Source organism: Corylus avellana, chromosome ca7 (assembly GCF_901000735.1).
Source record: "Corylus avellana chromosome ca7, CavTom2PMs-1.0".
Taxonomy (NCBI): domain Eukaryota; kingdom Viridiplantae; phylum Streptophyta; class Magnoliopsida; order Fagales; family Betulaceae; genus Corylus; species Corylus avellana.
This window is the reverse complement of record NC_081547.1, coordinates 18,582,766-18,606,446: the sequence shown is the minus strand read 5'-3', so window position 1 is coordinate 18,606,446 and position 23,681 is coordinate 18,582,766. Positions and strand designations below refer to the sequence as shown.

The 23,681-nt window shown below is 36.1% G+C and overlaps 2 protein-coding genes across 2 annotated transcripts; one reads left to right on the top strand and one right to left on the bottom strand.

Moving 5' to 3' along the window:
- The first annotated feature begins 11,592 nt into the window (after nt 1-11,592).
- LOC132187956 (uncharacterized) lies at nt 11,593-15,516 on the top strand. Its single transcript, XM_059602380.1, has 6 exons — nt 11,593-12,545; nt 12,723-12,887; nt 12,998-13,707; nt 14,214-14,349; nt 14,604-15,204; nt 15,343-15,516. Exons 1-6 carry the CDS (start codon nt 11,593-11,595, stop codon nt 15,514-15,516), a joined length of 2,739 nt encoding a protein of 912 aa, XP_059458363.1.
- Nucleotides 15,517-16,879: 1,363 nt separating this feature from the next.
- On the bottom strand, nt 16,880-22,105 carry LOC132187686 (histidinol dehydrogenase, chloroplastic-like). Its single transcript, XM_059602080.1, has 5 exons — nt 22,010-22,105; nt 21,775-21,885; nt 18,610-18,780; nt 18,001-18,091; nt 16,880-17,423 (listed from the first exon to the last, which is right to left on the bottom strand). The coding sequence occupies exons 1-5, from the start codon at nt 22,019-22,021 to the stop codon at nt 17,140-17,142; spliced, it is 669 nt and encodes a 222-aa protein (XP_059458063.1). The 5' UTR covers nt 22,022-22,105; the 3' UTR covers nt 16,880-17,139.
- Between the last annotated feature and the right edge of the window lie 1,576 nt (nt 22,106-23,681).

The following is a 23,681-nucleotide window of genomic DNA, read 5'->3' as shown; positions in this document are numbered from 1 at the left end:
ATATGATAAAAAAAAAAATTAAAAAAAAAAAGATAAAAGAAGAAATTCTGACGTGCCAAAGATGACACTTCATAATTTCTATTAACTAATTTTTTTTTTTTTTTTTGGCAAATTCAAACTAAATAATAAGGTGATGGTGAAAATTATTAACAAGTGTAAATAAGATGAATGAAGATATTAATTGACTCAATAAGTAAGATGTGGTTAACCCACATTGATCTAATACTAAATAAAAATTTATTAGCATTGCATATATATATATATATATATATATATATATATATATATAGGAAAATATCAAATTGTCATCATGCCTGTATTATATATAACTGTTTGTTGTACACTAAAACAGCTTTGTAAAATGGTCCGATTGATTGACAAGAAAAGAAGAAAAAGAAGATGAGGAAGAAAGAATTCATGAAGAAGAAAACCAAGTAGATGCAACGACAATTTAATTTCATCTTTCTTTGTTTTATCTGCAAATAAATAGTGTTTTTTCATGCAAAAAAAAAAAAAAACAAAAAGACATAGAGCAGAAAACAGATTTTAATTTTTTTAATTTCTATTCTAAGCGAATGGAGAATAATAAATCAAGGAAATCCGGATCGGAAGGCCAAGAGCAACAATAGAGTTATTTAATAAAGATTTTGAAACATTTTGAGTCTCATTTTCATTTAAAATCCTTCCTAATAACAAACAAAAGTTAGATGAAATATATATAATATAAAAAAAATTAAAAGAAATTCTGACGTGTCAAAGTGACACGTCAATATTTGCTAACGTGTTGAACTTCGACACGTCAGTAAATATTAAATTATTAAGTTATTTAAATAAAAAGTTTTAAAATAAAATTGAATTCAAATTTACTGACGTGTCAAATATTGGCACGTCAGTAAATCCTGACGTGTTATATTCAACACGTCAGTAAATGTTGACGTGCCACTTTTGACACGTAAAAAAAAAAATTTGTTCTGGCACATCAAAAAAAAAAAAAAAAAGGATATTGTTTGCCACGTCAAAAGATTGCCCATTTTTTGTAGTGACTCTTCGTACTTCTTTTTAAGATCCTCCATGTCCGCACTCATCTGGCCCTCATTCTGGCCATGGTGGTCGTCTTGATGATGTTGGTCTCGTTGAGGCCTAGTTTGCTGAGACCTCTCTGGGTTCTCCGGCTCGCAACGTTCTTCATTCTGGACAGTAGTATGATGGCTGGCTTGAATTGAACTTGCTTCTTTGTCATGATGCGAACCGGCAATCCGTTTCCCATCGCGGATGTCCGCACGTCTTTGCCTCTCACGTCTTTCTTCGACTTTCTTCACTCGCCTTTCTTCGCGCTCTTGGTCCCTCTGGCTATTGCAGCCTTCAGCAGCTGTGAGCCTTATAGCCAGGTCTTCATTCTGCTTCGTTAGAGCCTTCATGGACTCGGTCATTTGCCTCATGAACTCGGCTAGATTGGGTGGTGGTGGTGCGTTGGAGGCTCCTGCAGTAGAGCGAGTAGTCACCATATTGGATTAGTGAATAGTAAGAACTGATGAAAATCGATTCCCACAGACGGCGCCAAACTATTGATGCACAGTTTTCCTGATGATGACATGGCACGCCTGCTGAGTCTGAGTTGATCAACACACGAGTGATTTGACTGCACAACAAAGAAGAAAGAAGGATCGAAGAGACCGGGGGTGAGTCGGCGGGAACACTCTGATGCCAAAGTCAGAATGGGAAAAAGAAAAGATATTAGCAACAACCACAAAGCTTAGATAGCAAGAGTTGCGATTACCTTTGCATTGATAACATGACTTGTATTTATAGGTAGGGAGAGAGTTTGATTTCCCACATGTTCAGGAATCTTATCCCGTGATATTTGCTATACAAACATTCAAATGAGGGATCATGTTTGTTAGCTGTTCCGTGATCTCAGTGGCCTAAGATCAGGAGATAAGCATTATAGCTTTTAGGCCATGCTAAGTTAGAGCGTCCGAGTAGAACTCGATCGCCTTCATGATCTTAGATGTTAACTGGCGTATCTTGATTGATATATGGATGATCTGGACTGTAAATAGATATGGTAGCTTTTGAATAAACAAGATCACTTATCTATTAACAGCAGTATCTTCCAAGATATCTAAGTTATTCCCTTTACCGAGACTCGTATGTCCTGAGTTAGTCTCGGACTTTATTGTCTCGGCTAAAGGGGTCTCGGACATGTAGGGCTCGGATCACATGGGTCTCAGCTCACATGGGTCTCGGACTGCTTGCCCGAATCCTTATTGGGCCTGGGCCTTTTCATGATCAAGCTGGGCCCGAGGATTACCGGATATTGAATGATTTGATCTATGACCCAACAGTTTTCGTTGATTATATTCAGGGCTTCCTCCTTGTTTCCTTTGGCAAGACAATGGTATGCGGAAAAAGGATTCTCTCCATTTTAAATTCTCTTATTTTCTTTGATTAGTGTATTTAGAAGGATAGTATTGTCCAAAATTTTAACTTCAAAAAAATTTGGACAATTTTACCCTTCTAAATATACTAACTGAAAAAAAAATTGAGAAAATTTAAAATAGAGATGATGATTTTCCATGGTATGCAACCTTGATAATTGACGACATGGATGAATCTTCTTGTGGGGATTTGGTGGATTTGGTGGAGGAGGACCTTTTATTTCCCATTTCTTGGACGCATACTACGTTTTTTAAGAGGAAATGTTAATGATAGTACTGGGAAGACTGATTTCAAGGCTTAAAAGGTGTTTATATGTATTTATATTTATATTTATATTTATATAATGCGGTTTTCTTTTTCTTTTCTTTTCTTTTTTTAATAAAGAAATGATTTTAAAATTTACAACAATAGGAAGAAAAAACCCCGTTTATATATTAAAGATGAGATATATTCCATGGTTGCTTTTTCCGGTTGGAGATCTTTAATTTAATTTTGTCAACATGGTGGTTTAGAGTACCATACATTTTACTCTATTGCTCTCTTTATTTGGAGGTTCTAGTAGTATATAAAATACGAAAAGAATAACAATCTACTTTCACTACTAGCAAGTGCCCTAAGGTTCTTCCAAAAAAGAAAAAGAAAAAGAAAAAAAAAAAACCGGAAGGGCAATATCTTTATTAAACTAAATTGTATATGATATTTATAAGAAAACTATGGTGTGAGGAACAATATAATTAAGATTATGAGGTAATTAAGTAACGCCAAACAAGGTAAGTTGCTAAGAAGGAAAATATAGATGTCCCCAAAGAATAGTTTGATATGCTGGTACCACAAGGATGAATTTAAACATTAAATTAATATTATTAAATTAAACCTCTTAGATTTTTGTAATCTATATTATCACAAGACTGTAGGTTCAGTTATTATCTCTGTTGATTGATGATATTTAAACTATGTTTCATTAATAAAAATTAAAAAGTATGCTGAGTAAGGAAGTTAGTATTATCCTAACAGTGAAAGAAAAACCTAATTTAGTTTTAATTTTATGTTTTTTTTATTTTTTATTTTTATTTACATGTCCACAAGGGGAGGGGAGGGTGATGATGATTCGAACTAGTGACTTTCGCTTCATGAGGCGTGATTCATAGCCAATTGATCTATTCTTAAGGACAATTTTAATTTTATGATGATTTAACTTTCAAAGAAAAATAAAAATAAAAGCTTACCGCACCTTTGTTTTTTTTTTTTTTGTTTTTTTTTTCATTCTCTCTTTCTTGTCCGACTAGAAAAAAAGGAAAACAAAAAATTACTTTTTAATATATAAAGCAAAATATCATCCTTAATATTCCTTATCATTTTACCTTCTTTATTTTTATCTTTATTTATTTATTTATTTTTTGTCTTTTAGTTGACAGGTGAAACTTAGACAGCATTATTTTTCCCTGCTCACCACCTCCAGTGGGTTTCACGAACATTGATCAACTGGGATGCTTCAATTGATAAACGTAGGAACAAGATGGGAATTGGTGTTGTGGCTAGGGATTTCATGGGGAAGGTGCTATCTACTTTCTATGAGACCAGACCTTATGTCCAAGACCCATCATCAGCTGAAGCGTGGGCTGCCAGACAAGTGGTGGAACTCAGCGTTAACCTGCGTTGGGGGAGAGTTATTTTTGAAGGAGACGCTTTAGAGGTTGTCCAGGCACTACGACATGAAGAAACTGGGTGGGGACGGTATGGGGTGGTGGTGCATGATGCCAAGCAAAGATGGCACGGCTTTCGGATTGGCAGGTGGTTCATGTATGTCAACAAGCCAATGAGGTGGCACACAAGCTCGCAAAGCATGCATTATCCTTGCAGGATGCGCAACTTTGCGTGGCAGATTTCCGGCTCCTTCTGATCAATGAATTATCTATTTTCTCAAAAAAAAAAAAAAAAAAAAACTTACACAGCATTATACATGATTTTTTTTCACATCAACTCTCATGAATTCTAAAACATTATAGAGTAATACACAAAAAAAATTGGTTACAGATGAATAGAAATATACTAGTTCATAAATTAATGATATCTGCCTATATATACTTTTTCACCCCTCATTGAACTTGTCATATGAACATTTGATTTCCTCCAATAACTCAAGTGTGTAGATAAACATTAAAAATATGTAAATAAAACTAATCATTTTAAAACTTTCACATAAACTACAACATATTTATACCTCCTTGCAAGAATATGTGTTGCAATCATTTTCTTGGGATCAAGTGTCACATATTTATTATTTTTCTAAGCGAACATATTTCTTGTTTTTGGTTGTTTTTCATGAACTAAAAACTACTCTACAGTACACAGCTATCAAATAAAAATTAAAAAAAATATATATATATATATATTGTAGCATGCAATCAAATAACTATAGTTATTAAATAAGAATCTTATTATGAAATGTCTCAACAATTTTCTCAGAGTGATGTGATTTTGTCATGAATCTCATAATGTCGCTGCAACCTGAAAGATAAATTGACTGCTTACTTGGAGAACTTGAACTCTACTGCAGATTTGGATAATGATAAATCTGCTGCAGCCTGCTGGTGATGTGGACTTGGACTCTAGTACGTATGAATAATGACTTTCACTTTCTAAAAATTGATGGCCGTAGAAACCTTTCATGAATATGAATAATAACTTTTAATCTATAATTATTGTTATCATAATTAGGGACTTAATTAAATACTGTTTATTAACTTTTACCATATTATAACTTTAAATATTTTTTTAGAAAAAATATTTTTTGTACAGTTATTAATTGGGGACTTAATTAGATACTATCTATTAATGTTTTTACCATATTAAAGCCATAATTTTTTTTTAGAAAAAATATTTATTGTATAATTATTAGATGAAGGCCTTATTTAATTGGGGGCCCTAAGCGATCACCTAGCTCGCCTTGGCCTTGAGCCACCCCTGTTCTCATCCTCCTACCAGAAGGGATTTGAAGTTACAAGCTGAATTGATGTTTCATAGGGATACCCATCTTTGTGAATTACTGAAACTAGTGTGGATTTTTGTTGATGTCAGTTATATGATTCCCACCTCTACTTCTTGGGTAGCCTTCTCTATGGATTACCACTTGCAATAGAATATATATATATATACCTTCCTATTTATTTATTTATTTATGAAAGAACGAAAATGCTGGTACACTTGCAGTAGAATATTGCATTGAGGTGTTCGCAGAAGAAGTAAGAACGTTTAAGAAAACATCATATATATATATATATATATATATATATATATATATATAAAATAACCTATTAGATACTTACTTGAAGAAATGAATTCAACAGGCTGGTTGAATTCATTTTTTCCATTTGAATGTACTCGGAGAAACTTCTAATTAATATTATAAAATTAAATAAGAGATTCAGTTATGAACAGAGTTCTCTTCCAAACTGAATTAAAGGAATTTGCTCAAACTCAATATTTAAAAATGACATGTCACTACAAAAATTTAGCAAAATATTAACATGTGGAAGGTGACATTTTAAGCCCAAAAAACATCTCCATTTAATTAGGGATGTTCGAATAGTGACATTTTGCAAATGACCCTAAACATAGTGACTAGAATAAAAGTTAGAGATTTTTGAACGTACAATGAACATGTCACTATAATGTGACATTTTTGCAAAAATGTACCCTTGGGAAGTGGACGTGTGAATAGTGAAATATTACATTTTTAAAAATTAGAGATGTTTGAACAATGAAAATGTCGCCACAATGTGAGAATACACTATTTACATGTCCCCTTCCAAAAGGAGACATGACAATAGTGTGCATGTCACCCTTTTGAAATGTGATACTTTGCACTGTTTATATGTTGCTATTCTTAAAAAAAATTAAAAATTAAAAAAAAAAAATTCCCAAAAAAATATTATATAACAAAAAAAAATCAAATTTTTTTTTTTTTTAATAAAATAAATTCAAATAACTTTTTTTTGTTTTAAAAAAAAAAAAAAAAATTAGAGGAATGGTTGCCCCCAACCCTCATTGGGGGTCGGGGCTGGCCCACGAGCCACCCTAAAGGTGCCAGCACCCACCCAACTTTTTAAAAAAATAAAAAATAAAATAATAATAATAATAATAATTAGTTTTTATGTGTTGGTGAAAGAGGATAAATTTTGAAGTTTTTGGGTGTAGGTGGTTATTATAAACGCAAACTTTGAGTGCCAATATTTTCAAAATTAGAGACGGTTGAATAGTAACATACTCTTCGAACATCTCTATTCGTAAAATAGGGACGCGTGGATAGTGTTACTATTCACGCGCGGAAGGCTATGTCACATGTGAATAGTGTTATTGTTCAAACATCTCTATTTTATGAATATTAACATTTGAACAGTAAAAGGTCTCAAATTAGTGACATTTTCCAAAAATGTCACTAATTGAGCTTTTTTTGTAGTGTGTGTCAGTTGAACATGTGAAATGCATATGTTTTTTTAATAGAAAGGATAAAGTTGAAATATATTTTACTAAAAACTCATGTGCATCTCACATGTTATTAAAAAAATAGACACATGTTATTTTTATAGACTAGGTTGGACGAAGTTCCTCTAACCGAGTTTGGAGGAAAACTCTGTCTTTCAATTATTATCTCAGCTGGTTAATATATATATATATATATATATTAAAGGGAAACATTCCATACTCATTCATTGATAAAAAGTCGCGAGCAAGAACTCTTACAAACAGAGCAAAAAACTCTGAAAACAAATTATAGCCGAAGCTACAGCAACATACCAATCAGCCATAACCAAAAACATCCGCTAACCCATGACTATTCTCAGGTTTAATATAAGATCTGCACCAAACAGATATAATCCAATGTATAGGTAACGTTTATTCCTCGGCCGTAAGAGCAAAGACCCCCGTTCTGATACTCATCCTCCTCGACTCGAAAGCCAGGATATCATTCACATCCACAACCAAGGTTTGGACCAAAGCAGTAATGGGTAGATCAAAGAAAGAGGATAGAGCCTTATTACAAGCAAAAAACAGGAAAGAAAAAAGTACAGGGAAAAAATGGAAATACAAGCAACAACAGAGAAAAATAAAAAAACAACAATAGGAAACCAACAATACAGGGAAAAAGCAGGAAAAACACATTATGCGGATAAAGGCAGCCGGAAAGAAGCTGATCGCATGCTGGCCGGAAACCGAAGTGGAAGGTGGTGTTGGAAGTTCATTGCGGTAGGGACACGTGAAAAGACCCGGCAGCGAACGGTGGGCGGCAGAGTAGGTGCGGATGAGATCAGCTGCGCACACAAAACAATCAGGGGGGAGAGTTTGAGTGAATCCCCCAAGAGTAGCACCCACAAAGTGTACCAAACAAACAGAAGCAACAAAATAACAACACACCAAAATAAACGGCAAAAAAAAGGCAAAAAAAGGAAAGCAAACTACTCAAATCAGAAACGAACAACAGAACCATAGTCGAAGAGAATAGAAACTCAAAACACAGCCGGAGAGACGGATCCAGTGCAAAAGGTGGGATGGGCATGGTTGGATCTGGTTTGCAAGGTGGTGGGGCATGAGTCGAGGTGGAGGGCGGAGGGCTATAGATCGGGCAAAGACGCACCGATCCATAGCCAAGCCCAATCCAGCAAAAGACACGGCAGAGGGTGATGGCGGGGGAGGAAAGCGGCAAGGTGGAGAAAGGCTAGGTGGCCATGGCAGCAAAGGAAGAGAAAAAACAAACCAAAGGGAGGAAAGGGGCGGCAGAGAAAGGGGAGAGAGGAGGCAACGAGGCTAGGGGCATTAGATAAATTGCTAGCACCCAGTGCGAAGAGCACAAGGGGAGGAGGGAGGCAGCCAACAGCCATCCCTCCTCCCCTTGCCTGGAGTTACCTTACCTGTGTGGCTGCGGCGCTGTATTAGTTGGTTATAATGGATTAATATAAAATATGTTTTAGCAAAATAGGCAATGACATTAATTTTCGAACGGCTACTTATGTCAAATTAGGTGATTAAAATGAGATTGGTATAAAAGCTCAGGCTAGACAACACACAAATATTGACAGATACGCTGCTAAAGCTTCTCTTGTAGACTCAGTTGCCTGCTTCAAGCGCTTATTCCTTGTTATACCGGGATGTAAAGTATATTTCCACCCATATGCTGTAAAATGTCGCAGCCTCTTCTGCTAAGGTAGAAGGAAAGGGCTTCCTCCTTGTTTCCTTTTGCAGACAATAGTTTGCAACCTTGTTAATTGACGACATGGATGAATCTTCTGGTAAGGGTTTGGAGGAGGAGAACCTTTTCTTTCCCATTTCTTGGACACGTTCTGGGTTTTTTTAAGAGGAAATGTTAATGATAGTAATGGGAAGACCGATTTCAAGGCTTAGAAGGTGTTTAGATGTAATAAAAATAAAAAAATGTTTTACACAACATTATACATGATTTCTTTTTTTCACATCAGGAATTCTACAGTGTTATAGAGTAATGCATAAATGTGTGGATCATATTTCTGAACAGGGGCAAAAGCCAATTTTTATAGAAAGGGGTCAAGGATGAATGAGAAATATACTAGTTCATAAATTAATGGTTTCTGGCCTATGATATAAACATATATGTTGCTAAGTTTTTAGAAATATTTCCCCATACTTTCTTACATCTCTCAACTTGGCATAGGAACAGTTGGAAACAACTAACCTAAAGAATCTCACCCTATCAATAAACCCGGTGCAGATAGACAGATATGCATTGGGTAAGTAAAAATAGGCAATATATATATATATACACTGCAGACATTCATTGACATTTGCCAGGACAGTTTCATCACAGTTCTTGCCGATATTACAGTGCTTGCTACAGTTACACTACAGTGCTTGCCAACACTACAGTATTTACTTTTACTCTTAAATTTTCTGATGTAATTTTATTTACCCGCTAGACTCTGTCTATAAAAGGATAAGTCCTCTTCATTGTAAGGCAGAAGCTTTCAGCCTAAACACCTGAAATCCCTCTGCAACCATTCTGCTGCTTTCTACTTGTAATTCTTTATACTTTTGTGTAACCTCACTACTTCCAATTTACGTTTGAATTTGTAAGTACTCTTATTAATCAAATCCTTTGATATCTTTCCATTATCTATTTGTTTTATTTTTCTCTTACCCTTTTATACGCGCTATTTTCGCGCTTACTCTAGAAAATCTTGCATCATGTTTATTTTAATTGCATATACCTCCTACATGGATTGTTCTACTGCATTATTTTCATTTATTTTCTTATTTTTTTATCCCCCCTCCTTGGTAATATATATATGCTTTTTCAAACTATTTCATCTTTTAATTCAAACAATTTATTGTTCTCTGTTTTAGCCCTTTGAAGGGATATACTCGCGTTCAGGAAAACCCTATCATGTTTATTCATCAATTAAAACGAGTAAATCTGGGATTTTTCTTGAATTAATTTTCACTTTCTCTCTTCCGTTTTTTTTTTTCAAAGGAATTCGTCAACAAAGTCTTTTTCAAAGCTGAGGTTTTCCATCTCTAGGATTAGCTGAGCTTTTACATTACATGTTATTGTTGCGTGTGTATATATATTGTTACCTGATTGTGTTTTGGTTGAAGTATCCTTGACATTTGATTATGTTTTGATACTTGCTGCTTACGTTAAAGGCAACATGTTGGTGCTTTACATTGCATATTTGACTGTTTTACTGCTATATAGCATGAGATATGAAGGGTGTTAAGCCCTTTATGTTCAGTGTGATTTGCCAAACATGTTATGACCTTTGGTAACTTATTTTGTGAAAACCCTTCTCTAGATTATAATAATTTGTCATAAGTATTTTGATAGAAGGAAAGGGAATGGTGCACAGGAAGAAGAATAAGAAAGACTTAAGCTGGGGGAGATAAAGGTGGAGTGCGTGGCAGAATTGTAAGGGATTAAGTGAAAGAGCAGTTGGGTATTTGACAGGTGGAATCCAGCTGGCTGCAACTTCTTAACTGATTGTAGTTGTAATTGACTTGAGTTTTATTCCTCTGTGAGAAGTTCCATTGTAACACTGCCTAGGGATATAAAAGCTGAATTGTATTCTTTGATTTGTACGCAAGCATTCAGTTACATTTTGTAATCAATTAGCTTAGCATTTGTAGAGTTGTTAGCTAGCTAGTTTTGAAGTGTAGAAGGAGTTGTTCGATTAGTTTTGAATAAAACTCTGTTTTGCAGTTTCTCAAGAGAAATTCCCTCAACCAAGCACTAGTTTTCTCTTAATTTCTTGTAAGAGTAAATTGTGTGCTAAAAGTGGTATCAGAGCAGCACAATCCTGAGGAGAAATGGCAGATGGTACTAGAATGAACCAGATGGCGGAAAATATAGCAGTAATCAGGAAGCAACTCGAGAAGCATGATAAAGAATTGGAGCGAGTTGAGAGCCAGGGAAAACAGCTTTATGCTGAGATGAACCTGTCTAATGAGAAAAAGTTTGAAGAAATGATGTTCAAACTTACTCATCTTACTGACATAATGGAAAAGCAAAGGAGTCCAGAAGTATTAAAGCTGGGAGGTGATACCAGTGGGAAAGCAACAGGAGTGGAAGAGAAGAATCCACAGTTTGTTTCACAAACTGTGGGGGGGGAAAATAAAGAGGTCTTGAGAGAGGAAGTTGAGTTTAGTGGAGGGAATGGTGCAGTACCTTGGCATAGAAGAGAGGAAGTGGATGTACCTGGAGGAAGTGGTCCAGCACCATGGCAAAGAAGATCTCAATTTCCTCAACATTGTGGTGAGTCTCCGCAGTTTCCTTATCTAGGGAACAGAGATGCAAGGTTGCACTGGCAGCAGGGCTTCTATGAGGATTATAATCCAATAGTTCCAGAAGGAAGAATGGAGGGCAGATATTCCCAACATGCACAGCGACACACGAGACGGCAGTATGCAGAAGATAGAGTTTATAGAAGTGATCAGCAAGGGGATGATCAGTTGGCTATTATAACCAGGTCAGTCAGAATTGAATTTCCTAAATTTGATGGTACTGATCCTTTTGGATGGATTTATAAGGCAAATAAGTTCTTTCAAGTTCATAACACTTCTTCTTATTAGAAGTTTTTGCTTGCATCTATTCATATGGAAGGCAAAGCATTAGTTTGGTTTCAGGACATGGAAATGTCTGGTTGCTTGCATGATTGGACTGTTTTAACTCAAGCATTGCTAGAAAGATTTGGTCCTTTGGGGTATGATGACCCTATGGAGGCTCTTTCTAAACTGAAACAGACCACTAGTGTCGATGATTATAAGGAAAAATATGAGGCTTTGTCCAATAGAGTAAGAGGAATTGATGATCAAAATAGGCTGAGTTGTTTTTTGGGAGGGTTGAAAAATGAAATCAGGCTTCCTGTTAGGATGTTTAAGCCTCAATCGTTGTTAGCAGCCTATGGGTTGGCTAAGGTTCAGGAAGAACATGTATTAAATGGGAGAAGATTTAAGACTTATAGTGGTTCTGGTGGAAATTTTTCAAGCCTCGGCATGCCACGGGGTGAGGGTTTTAATAGCCACAATTTAACCTTAGGAACTCCTAAAGCCATAGTTTCTATCCAGAAAATTTCTCAGGCACAGATGGAGGATAGAAGGAAAAAGGGATTATGTTATAATTGTGATGCGAAATGGCAATATGGGCATAAATGCCAAAACCCTAAACTCTTTCTGTTGGAAGGATTAGATGAGTTAGAAGTGAGCCCTAACTTGGAATTGGAGAAGGAGGATTTGATGGAGGTTAGCTATGCTGAGGAGAATCCAGAAATCTCCTTGCATGCTATTACAGGCAGTCAACATCCCAAAACTATGAGACTTGTAGGTTGGATTGGGAACTTGAAAATCATGATTTTAGTGGACAGTGGCAGTACTCATAACTTTGTAGATTCTTCAGTTTGCAAGAAAGTTAGGATGTCAATATGTAGTGAGCAGAGGATTAAAGTGAAGGTGGCTAATGGGGAAGAAGTTTTGAGTGAAGGAAAGTGCACTAATCTGAAAATTCAGCTTAAGGAATTCTCTTTTCTAGCTGAAGCATTTGTTATTATGTTAGCTGGTTGTGATATGGTTTTGGGAATTCAGTGGTTGGTAACCTTGGGGTTAATCACTTGGAATTTCAAAGATTTAACCATGGAGTTTACTTTGGGGCAGAGAGCAATTTTGTTACAAGGATTGATTGCCCCACAATTGTGGGAAGAGGCACAGCTGGATAGCTCTATACAGAAAAATTCAAAATGATTGATGTTACAATTGCTTGACAGTGTGGAGGATACAGAAACAGTACTTAAAGGGTCAGAATTGGAAGGGTTGCTAGCTGAGGTTTCTGATATCTTTGCTGAACCTAAGGGTTTACCACCTCATAGGTCTCAAGACCATGCAATTGTTTTGAAGTTAGAAGCTAAGCCAGTGTGTGTAAGGCCTTATAGGTATCCGTATTTTCAGAAAACAGAAATTGAGAAAATAGTTAAGGAGTTATTGGAGTCAGGGGTTATTAACCATCTCAGAGTCCTTTTTCTTCCCCTGTGTTACTGGTAAGGAAGGCTGATGGCTCTTGGCGGATGTGTATGGATTATAGAGCATTAAACAATGAAACAATCAAGGATAAGTTCCCTATTCCTGTGATTGATGAGTTGTTGGATGAATTACATGGCTCTAGGGTATATTCTAAGCTAGATTTGAGGTCTGGCTACCATCAGATCAGAGTGAAGAAGGAAGATATACATAAAACAGCATTCAGAACACATGAGGGTCACTATGAGTTTTTGGTAATGCCCTTTGGCTTAACCAATGCACCATCAACTTTTCAAAGTTTGATGAATGACATCTTCAGGCCATATTTGAGGAAATTTATTTTGGTGTTTTTTGATGATATCTTGGTTTACAGTCCTAACCTGATTCTCCATTTACAACATCTGCAAGTTACCTTAGAAATTTTGAGGTCTCATCAGTTGCTTGCTAAGAGGAGTAAATGTAGATTTGGCTGTTCTGAAGTGGACTACTTAGGTCATCTGATTTCAGCTGAAGGAGTGAGGGCTGATAGTAAGAAGTTGTCTGCCATGGCAGAATGGTCTAAACCTAAATCCTTGAAAGCTTTAAGGGGATTCTTAGGTTTTACAGGCTACTACAGGAAATTTGTTAAGGGTTATGGTTCCATTGCAGCACCCTTAACTGATTTGTTGAAAAAGAATGATTGGCAGTGGAATGAAATGGCTGAGAAAGCATTTGAAGATTTAAAAAAAAGCTGTGGTGAGCCCCCCAGTGTTGGTTTTACCAGATTTCAATTTACCATTTGTAATTGAGTGTGATGCTTCAGGTAAGGGAATTGGGGCAGTTCTGATGCAACAACAGAGGCCAATTGCTTTTTTCAGTCAGATATTGAAAGGGAGATTTTTGTTGATGTCTACATATGAGAAATAGTTGCTTGCTTTAGTGGCAGCAGGAAAGAAGTGGAGGCCATATCTCTTAGGACATCCCTTTCTTATCAAAACTGATCATCAAAGTTTAAAATCTCTGTTGGAACAGAAAATTGGTACCCCCATGCAACAAAGATGGGTTGCTAAGTTGCTGGGGTATGATTTTGTGGTGGAGTATAAGAAAGGACAAGATAATAAAGTAGCTGATGCCCTTTCTAGAAGGAATGAAGAGGAAGAGCCCTGGTCACACTGTCCATCATTTCTTATACAACTTTGGACTGGTTATCAAAAGTAAGGAACAACTATCATAATGACCATAAAGCTCAAGAATTGTTGCAGAAGGTACTGAGTGGGAACATGGGACATACAAAATATTCTGTGGTTCAAGGGGTACTGTTTTACAAGAAGAGGGTCTATGTCACCGAGGCCTTGAAGAATCAGGTTTTGCATTTTATTCATGCAAGTCTCCTGGCAGGTCATGCAGGATATGACAAAACCATGAATAGGGCTCGAAAGGATTTTTTTTTTGGCAAGGAATGAAAACAGATGTGAAGACATACATTCGAGAATGTGATACTTGTCAAAGAGTGAAGGCAGAAAACCTTTCACCTGCAGGATTACTTCAACCATTGCCTATTCCAGAAAGGCCTTGGTTGAGTATTTCAATGGATTTCATTGAGGGATTACCTATCTCTAAAGGGTCAGTGTTATCTGGGTTGTGGTGGATAGGTTGACAAAGTATTCTCACTTTATACCTCTCAAACACCCTTATACAGCAGAGAAATTAGCTCTAATTTTTATGAGTCAGATATTCAAGCTTCATGGAATGCCTCAGTCCATCATTTCAAATCGAGACTCCACTTTTACAAGTAGGTTTTGGACTGAAGTTTTTAAGCTGGAGGGGGTATTCTTAGCTTTCAGTACTGCTTACCATCCTCAATCTGATGGGCAGTCTGAAGCAGTCAACAAGTATGTGGAAAATTACTTACGTTGTATGGTTTGTGATAGACTAAAGGAGTGGGTTACTTGGCTGGATTTAGCAGAATATTGCTACAACACTTCATTTCATCACTCTACTCGAGTGACACCCTTTGAGGCTCTCTACGGTTACTTACCACCCAGGCTGCTGACCTACATGCCAGGAACAACTAAGATAGCTGCTGTGGAAGACCAGCTTCAGACGAGGGATCACTTGCTGCAACTTTTAAAAGAGAACATACAGAGAAGTCAAGACCGCATGAAAAGATATGCTGATTTGAAAAGAACTGAAAGGAGTTTTCAAGAGGGAGATTGGGTGTATTTGAGGTTGCAGCCATACAGACAATTATCTGTGAGTTGGAGGAGAAGTTTAAAACTGTCGCCCAGATTCTATGGCCCTTTTCAGATAGTGAGGAAAGTAGGAGCTGTGGCTTATCGATTAAACCTTCCAGCAGGGTCTTTAATTCACCCAGTGTTTCATGTGTCCTAGCTTAAGTTGAAGTTGGGAAGATCAATCATTCCAATTTCACACTTACCTCCAGTTGATGCGCAGGGGATCATCAAACCAGAGCCAGAGGAAATCTTGAACCGCAGATCACGGAAGATTCACAATCGCGCGGTGGTGGAATTACTGGTGCGTTGGCAGGGACAGCTTCCAGAATAAGCTTCATGGGAAGCTCTCCACTCTCTCAAAAATGCCTACCCACACCTTGTGGGCAAGGTGTTTTGATCGGAGGGGGTATTTGTCACAAGTATTTTGATAGAAGGAAAGGGAATGGTGCGCATGAAGAAGAATAAGAAAGACTTAAGCTGGGGGAGATAAAGGTGGAGTGCGTGGCAGAATTGTAAGGGATTAAGTGAAAGAGCAGTTGGGTATTTGACATGTGGAATCCAGCTGGCTGCAACTTCTTAACTGATTGTAGTTGTAACTGACTTGAGTTTTATTCCTCTGTGAGAAGTTCCATTGTAACACTGCCTAGGGATATAAAAGCTGAATTGTATTCTTTGATTTGTACGCAAGCATTCAGTTACATTTTGTAATCAATTAGCTTAGCATTTGTAGAGTTGTTAGCTAGCTAGTTTTGAAGGGCAGAAGGAGTTGTTCGATTAGTTTTGAATAAAACTCTGTTTTGCAGTTTCTCAAGAGAAATTCCCTCAACCAAGCACTAGTTTTCTCTTAATTTCTTGTAAGAGTAAATTGTGTGCTACATAATTATTATTATTTTGATGAATAAAGATCAATTTCATTAAACTCCAAATGAAAACCCTATATCAAACGCACCAAAACAACATCGTTTTATATATATATATATATATATATATAAAAGGGTATGCAGCTAGTAGTTATTAACCGCCGCCTCTTACTTCTAAAACTGCTAAGCACCAACAGTTAGCAATTTTTTTTTTATTTGCCTACAAGTCAAGTTCAAATTGAATTCACAGGTCGTGTCAAAAATTATTAGCCCTAAGTAGATCCATGACATTCAAAGGACTTGCCATGTGACATAATATTCCAAGGTTGGGGGTTCAAGCCCCTAAGGTTGGATTTGTGTGATTATGCACAAACGAAAACTGAAGATTTTCTCATCAATGAAGTGGCAAGCAACTGCAGTGCTCCTTGAATTTTAAATAAAATATGTATATATATCACATTAAAGTACATATATATAACCCTATATCAAACGCACCAAAACAACATCGTTTTATATATATATATATATATATATATATATATATAAAAGAGTATGCAGTTAGTAGTTATTAACCGTCGCCTCTTCTAAAACTGCTAAGCACCAACAGTTAGCAATTTTTTTTTAATTGCCTACAAGTCAAGTTCAAATTGAGTTCACAGGTCGTGTCAAAAATTGTTAGCCCTAAGTAGATCCATGACATTCAAAGGACTTGCCATGTGACATAATATTCCAAGGTTGGGGGTTCAAGCCCCTAAGGTAGGATTTGTGTGATTATGCACAAACGAAAACTGAAGATTTTCTCATCAATGAAGTGGCAAGCAACTGCAGTGCTCCTTGAATTTTAAATAAAATATGTATATATATCACATTAAAGTACATATGACCCCAAGAAATGCAAGGCTGTCTCTACATTTGATCAAACTGCATATGGCCTTAACCAGATATTTGTTTAAAGAACCATTGGTTAACCTGCTTGGCAACAATCCAACACCCCAGGGGTGGCAACAATGTGGCCAAGGAATTTGATAGAGGGAAGTCCATAAAGGTCACATCCCCAAAACGACAATAGTTCAGAAATGTTCAGAAATGGCACATCATCTCATACCGGAAACCTGCCTAGCTTCAATATCCTGAAGTCTAAGAGTTACAGCTCTTTTGTGGGCTTCCAATCCCTCAACTTCAGCCATTGCTGCCACATATGGGCCAAGCTTCGTCAGACCTTCCTCTGTCAAAGATTGTACTGTCATATACTTGAGGAAGGAGTCCAAAGACACCCCGCCATACATCCTTGCATACCCATATGTCGGAAGGACATGGTTCGTCCCACTTGCATAATCTCCCACGCTCTCGGGCGTCCACTGCCCTAAAAATACGGAGCCTGCAAAAGTAGTAGACCACATATTAATTCTGAGAGTTACATTCTCTGCTATAATTTGGATCTTCTAGAAACCATTAACTTGTTTCTGAAGGATCTATTGATGGTCTTTTAGTATAATTAGGATACCCTATGAGAAATCTATGCTCAACTAGTGTGATAAAAATGAACAAGCAGGAGCAACTATTTAAAACCAACATATGTAGTATAGAGCTCTTTACGGATGGGAAAACCGTGTTTAGAAGAACACTAGCAACAAACTTCATAAATCTCATTTCCTTTCTTAAATGTAGGGAAAACTCTCAAAAAGCCCTCTACAACAGACTCCTGTGTTTCCTAAACCAAGAAAAACCCAAGTGAACCAAAAGTGCTACCCTTTGCTCCTCGTACCATTATTTTACTCAAAAAAAGGCTTTCTCTTTCCTTGTTAGCTCTGTTTTCCCCTAGTATTTATTTAAAATAATATTTAAATGGCTTTCTCTTCCTCACTTTTTCTCCTAACATTTATTGAAAGAATTATTAAATAATATTTAAATGGTATACAGAAAGGATAAGGCAAGTTATTTAAACAAAATTTCACCTGCATTCTCAATGAAACTCTCCCACTTTTCTGCATCCTTCACATTAATGATCAGATGCTCGGGTGCATACAAGTTTGAAAAAGAGATTGCCTGAAAAGGTCAATTTGATGTCATTCCAAATAATCAAATCAACAAGTTAGAAAATATACAAACAAAAAATATTTAAGTGCACACGCATGTAAGCTTGTGTCCACTTAAATCAATAATGATAAAAGAGTAAAGAATTTCTCATTTGTAACACGTTTAAGTTTCAAATTATAGCTGGAGTATATATATGATCTGAAGGGATGTAGACAATCACAATTTACAATTTGGCCTAAACATAGGTTCTACTTGTGGGCACCATCCTCAAACAGAGCGTTTTTGTAACTAAAAGAAAAAAGGTCAGGAAACTTTGACCTGTCAAAGGGACAAAAACCAAACTAACACGCATTTGATTAATTTAGAACACCATAACTTCTTTTAAGAAAGTTTAGCATTTTATTCACAAAAATGCATGATACAACAATAACAACACCCCAATGATGACACAGAATGGATTTCCGACAACTCACACAAAAAGGGTTTATAAAGGCTTGAAAACATCAAGTCATGATAAAAGGACGAACCTCAAACATATCACGTGCTAACACAGTGTAACTGTGGCTCAATGCTTTTAAAGCAATCTCTCCCCTTGGAAGGCTTTGGCACTGCTTGCTGATTTCCTCCTCTATAGCTTTTAAATCGACACCATCCCCAGAGACAACAAGAACAACCTGACTGTCAGGACCATGCTCGGCCTGAAAATTGACTCAAGGCATCGTCGTAAGGTATGAGCATTAAACAAACAAAAGCAGGACCAATTTTTTATGCATGTGTTCTAAAGGACTACAGCACAATTCAACATGTCAGGCAATAAATTCAAATGAAGAGAAGAGGGAGTGTCTATCTCAGGACAAAAAAAAAAAAGGTTTTGTGAGAGATCCAACATTAATTATAGGTGCACATGACAACAAAACGTCATGTCATACACAAGTACATGAAATCTAGAAACAAATTGGTACCTGTTGATAATCAAATCAACCTCAACTTTACTTAATTACTGCAGTTACATTACAGACACATACAAGGCCAATTAACTACAGTTGTTTTTTTTTTATAAGTATTTTAACTACAGTTGTAATACTCCTATTTCATATCAAATACTAAAAACAGTATCATTTAAAAAAAAAAAAAAAAATTAAGTACTTGGTATAAGATTCATGAGAATAGGAAAAAAAACATAAAAGTGGTCCAGAACTGTCTTCGGTTATAAACTCACCAAAAACCATTATACCTGGATTTTTTTTTTTTTTTTTTAAATAAGTAATGCTTTTCATTAATAAGCGCTGAGGGGCACACCCACTATGCCTGGAATATTATACAGCAAAGTGAAATAAGTCTGCAACGTTGCAATCTCTGAGGTTCCAAATCAAAAAAGCAGTTCCTCCAGGCATTCAACAATGCCAAGACTCAAAACAGTCGAACTCTATTATCTAATATTGTTGGCCCATGTATAGCTACTACCCTAACAATAATGTAATAAGAACTTTGTAACTCTCTGGCGTATTTTACTACCAATGTACTTTTGAGTTACAATTATTTAGTTAGAACAAGAAATGATGAAAATCTTGAATGTTAACATCTAAAATCTGCTTGAAAATGCAACATGATTTAACACTCCTTTCATTACCATAGCCCTAGACCCAAAAGACTGATTATCCAGAGCAGGTGTAAGAGTGTATTTACCTGATAAAGTCAAATATCTGTTATTATGAATGAATTGAGGTTCCTCTCTATTAGTTTCAAACATATTAATATAAGTGTTCCCTTCGTGCATTTTCTTGATTGGTCATTGTTTTCCTGTATGTCTAGTGAACTTCCGTCCTAGGAGGAGAAATCCAAGTCGACTTAACCGTTTCTGACTTCAAAATACATTTTCTTTATAAGTAATTCAATCTCATCAGAAAGCACAAAGGAGCAACACTAGTACATAAAAAGTATACAAAAAGACCCCTAATAAGGAGAAAAGAAACATGAGGCCAAAAATTTGGAAAAACTAGAAAAATGCAGACTATTGTATGCCGTTGTCAATGTATATAAGGATATGAACATACCTTTCTTTAGCTCTACCACCTAAATCTCACAATCTTCAAAGCTCCTAGTGTTTTGTTTTTTCTAAATGCACGACATTAAGCACAAAAGTGACATCCTCCAAACTTTTAAGATGTCACAGCTTCCCATCTGACCTTTCCAACTTGCCAACAACTCTAGTACCCTTCTAGGCATAGCCCATTCTACACCAAAAAGACGCAAAAATCAAAGCCTAAAATTCTCTTGCCACTTCACAATGAAGAAGATGAGCTATTGACTCCCCAATCCTCTTACACGTACAACACCAATCCAACACTATGACATTAAATTATGCAAAATCAAAATCTTCCCTAGTGTTGGCGTCCACCCAAGAACGCCACTCTCGAAATGACCTTAACTCCTCAAATACTCTTCCAAAGAAATGGGGAACCACTAGGAACGGACAACGCATGATAAAAGGACCTTACTTCAAACTTCTAATTATTGGAGGGGATCCAACATATTTTATCCACCACCATGCCTCAATCTAACAGAGTAAAAAAGATCGAAGAAAGAAGTGACCAAGTCTACCTCCCAATCATGGGCTAGTATGGTAAAAGATAAATTTCACTGAAAATTTCCATTAAAGAACTGCAAACGATCTGCAACCCACACCTCCGCACAACTATGCATTCTATCTCTCATAGTAGTTGTGGCATGTTTAAACTATATTCCACCCATAACTTGGTAGATTACTCATCTAATGACACATTTGAGCTTTTTCCACCCATCAAGTCTTATAGTGGGGAAGATTGGGCAATAAAAAATGGCACCAACCAATGGAACTTCAATAAAGGAACAAAGCAGAAATTTTGGGACTCAGTGAATTTGAAGAACTGTTTACCCTAGACTAGTTGAAAAGGTATGCCTCAGCCCCATTATCTTCCCTTTTCTTTCTCATAAGTAGCCTAGGAGGTAAAGCCCATGTCCAAAAGAAGCTTACAAGAAAAGACAATGAAGACAAACTAAAGTTTAGAAAGTTAACTAAGTCTAGGAAAAAGAAAAAGAAGAAGAAGAAGAAAACATTTAGTTCAAAGAGAAACCACCAGCAACAAATATAAGGAGCAGAAAAGGAAATATTAGAGTGTTTGGCAATTTATGTTAATTGTGAAGAGAAGTGAAGTGATAGGTAAGAAGTGATTCTATAGGGCTTTGATTTTGTGCTGCTTGTTTGGATGCCCAGCTAAGAAGTGAGAAGAAGTGAAACTTAATTTTCTTGATTAGGAAAACTGAAACGGAGTGAACTTGATGTGATTGAACTTAGGTTCTTCAATATCAAAAAAAAATAATAATAATAAAAAAAAATAAAAAAGAAAGAAAGAAAAAAAGAAAGAAAAAAAGAAAAAAAGAACTTAGGTTCTAACTAAAACTTGGCAAGCCATAATGTAGAACTACATAATGCAGGAAGGCCTTCAGTCTTCATGCAATTGAACCTTTCAGATTCAATGTTTAAATCATTTGAGAAAAAACAAAACAACAAGAAGCAACAGCATCAACCTTTCATTATGAAAGTGCTCCATCAGAAAAGAACAGAAACATTTCAAAGCAAGTAAGCACCTGGGAAGTTCAAAGACGACAACAACAAAAAAAGAAAAAAAGAAAAGAAAAGAAAAGGTAAGCACCTGAGAAAGCAAATCCGAAGCTACATGAACAGGATTGGAATTTCTGTCAGCAATGACTAACACTTCTGAAGGGCCTGCGGGCATGTCAATTGAAATCATGGCTTCACTGTTCTGCAAGGGAAGAGAGAAAGAGAGTCAAATTGAGATGAGAAATATATGCATATAGATTGGGGGAGTTCACTTATATTTAATTATCAAAATTTATACAAGTTGCAGCCATGATAAGTATGCATACTTGGAGAATCATTTTTGCAGCTGTGACATATTGATTTCCAGGGCCAAAAATCTTCTCAACCTGCAAATTATAAGAACGAAGGGAAAAAGAACTGTAAAAAATATTAAAAATTATATTTAAAGAAATTAAAGAAATCTTGCAAATATAAAATTCTTTTGGAGTTTTTGTTAGCAATTTTCATTAGAATGGACCAATTGTCTCGTGCAAATAACAGAATTATCAATCCAAAAGAACTCATTAGATATAGTATTCTCATTTTGCAATGCAATATTAAAACTATATTTTACAACCTGGTAGGATATAACCAGTTGGAGGTGACAGCCGTGGCAAATCAAGAAATGAAGACAAACAGTAAGGTAGAACAAAAAACTTGTCTTGCTTGTGGAACTACCTCACTACATCTTATCTTCACTACCTGAATGTATCAGAACTCCTACATAAGAAATCTAGCCAACTTATCTCATCTGGCCTCCATTTGTGCCACATTCATCGCTAAGCAACATAGGAGTTAAGACAAACTCATTCCTATTCTACTCATCAATGCAATCAACTTTCCAGGCAGAATTGACGCAGCTCAACTAAAAGATAAACAAATAACGCATGAATACATTCTATGAAGTGTAATGTGTTTGTGTGTCCGTGTTGTGTATTGGTGTATGGACAGTTAAGCACATGAACCTCCCTCTGTCAGTTTCATGATTTCTTTTCCCGCCTAGTCTCATTTTTCTCCCCTAGAACTAAAATTCTCTCACTTGAAACTCTTATAGATCCTTAACAAAGGATCACCCCCATTTCTCAGGATCCTCTCCATTTTAACTTAAAATGGAGAGGATCTATTTCATGGTCTATATTAGATTCATGGTATATATGTTCCAATATAGTGAATATGTTACTTAAAATGGAGAGGATCTATTTCATGGTCTATATTAGATTCATGGTATATATGTTCCAATATAGTGAATATGTTACCACGTCATTTAAAAATTTTAAATGGCGTGACATCATGTACACCGTAGATACAACAAACCAAAATCAAGAATTGCTAGGCGCATCTTCTGCTTCTTATTTTTTTTTTTAAATAAATAAAATCTTTTTGATAAGCATGAACCAGGGGCATCTTCCATAAACTAAATGAAGTGTGAGATCCAAGGTGTAGTAACAAAGAAACTAATTGCAACGAGCAGAAATTATATCTAAAAGCTTCCCATTATAAACCCTTTGGGTGGGATTCAGGCATTAGTTCTTTACGCGAATGAAATTTGGCATTGTTTGAGAAGGCACCATAAACTAGTGTTCCTTACTTGGATAGTCTCTCTTTAGAAAATTCTAATTATTGACAACTTAACTGAGGAAAAGCAAACAAATCACTAACAGTAACAGTAAACGGGAGGACGAATTAATCAATCCTCTCTTGTTGAATTGCACTTTCACTTGCGAGTTGTGGCGCTTAATATTCTGTGACATCCTGGAAAGTTAAGTCCCACCACTTCGAGTGGGTAAATTGTGATGGTGTTGCATAGGTGCAAAGTCTTGCATTGGTTTTCTACTATGTAAGAATGAACTATACAAGTGACTCTAGGAGCTCCAATTGTAACTTTGACTAGCTCTTTTGATGATAATAACATAAATATATGGCTAGCAATTTTCCTGAATCGTAACAAATGGCATCAAA

Bases quoted from the DNA above. Each gene is read 5' to 3' on its own strand.
- LOC132187686 (XM_059602080.1), bottom strand. The intron at 18,092-18,609 runs GTTCGTCCTTTT...TGACCTTTTCAG, and splicing joins TAGCACGTGATATGTTTGAG to GCAATCTCTTTTTCAAACTT. The intron at 17,424-18,000 runs GTGAAATTTTGT...CTACTTTTGCAG, and splicing joins GAGTTTCATTGAGAATGCAG to GCTCCGTATTTTTAGGGCAG.
- LOC132187956 (XM_059602380.1), top strand. From the start codon at position 11,593: ATGGAAATGTCTGGTTGCTTGCATGATTGGACTGTTTTAACTCAAGCA. The intron at 12,546-12,722 runs GTTGGTAACCTT...ATTGCTTGACAG, and splicing joins ATGGTTTTGGGAATTCAGTG to TGTGGAGGATACAGAAACAG. The intron at 12,888-12,997 runs GTATCCGTATTT...GTTACTGGTAAG, and splicing joins GTGTGTGTAAGGCCTTATAG to GAAGGCTGATGGCTCTTGGC.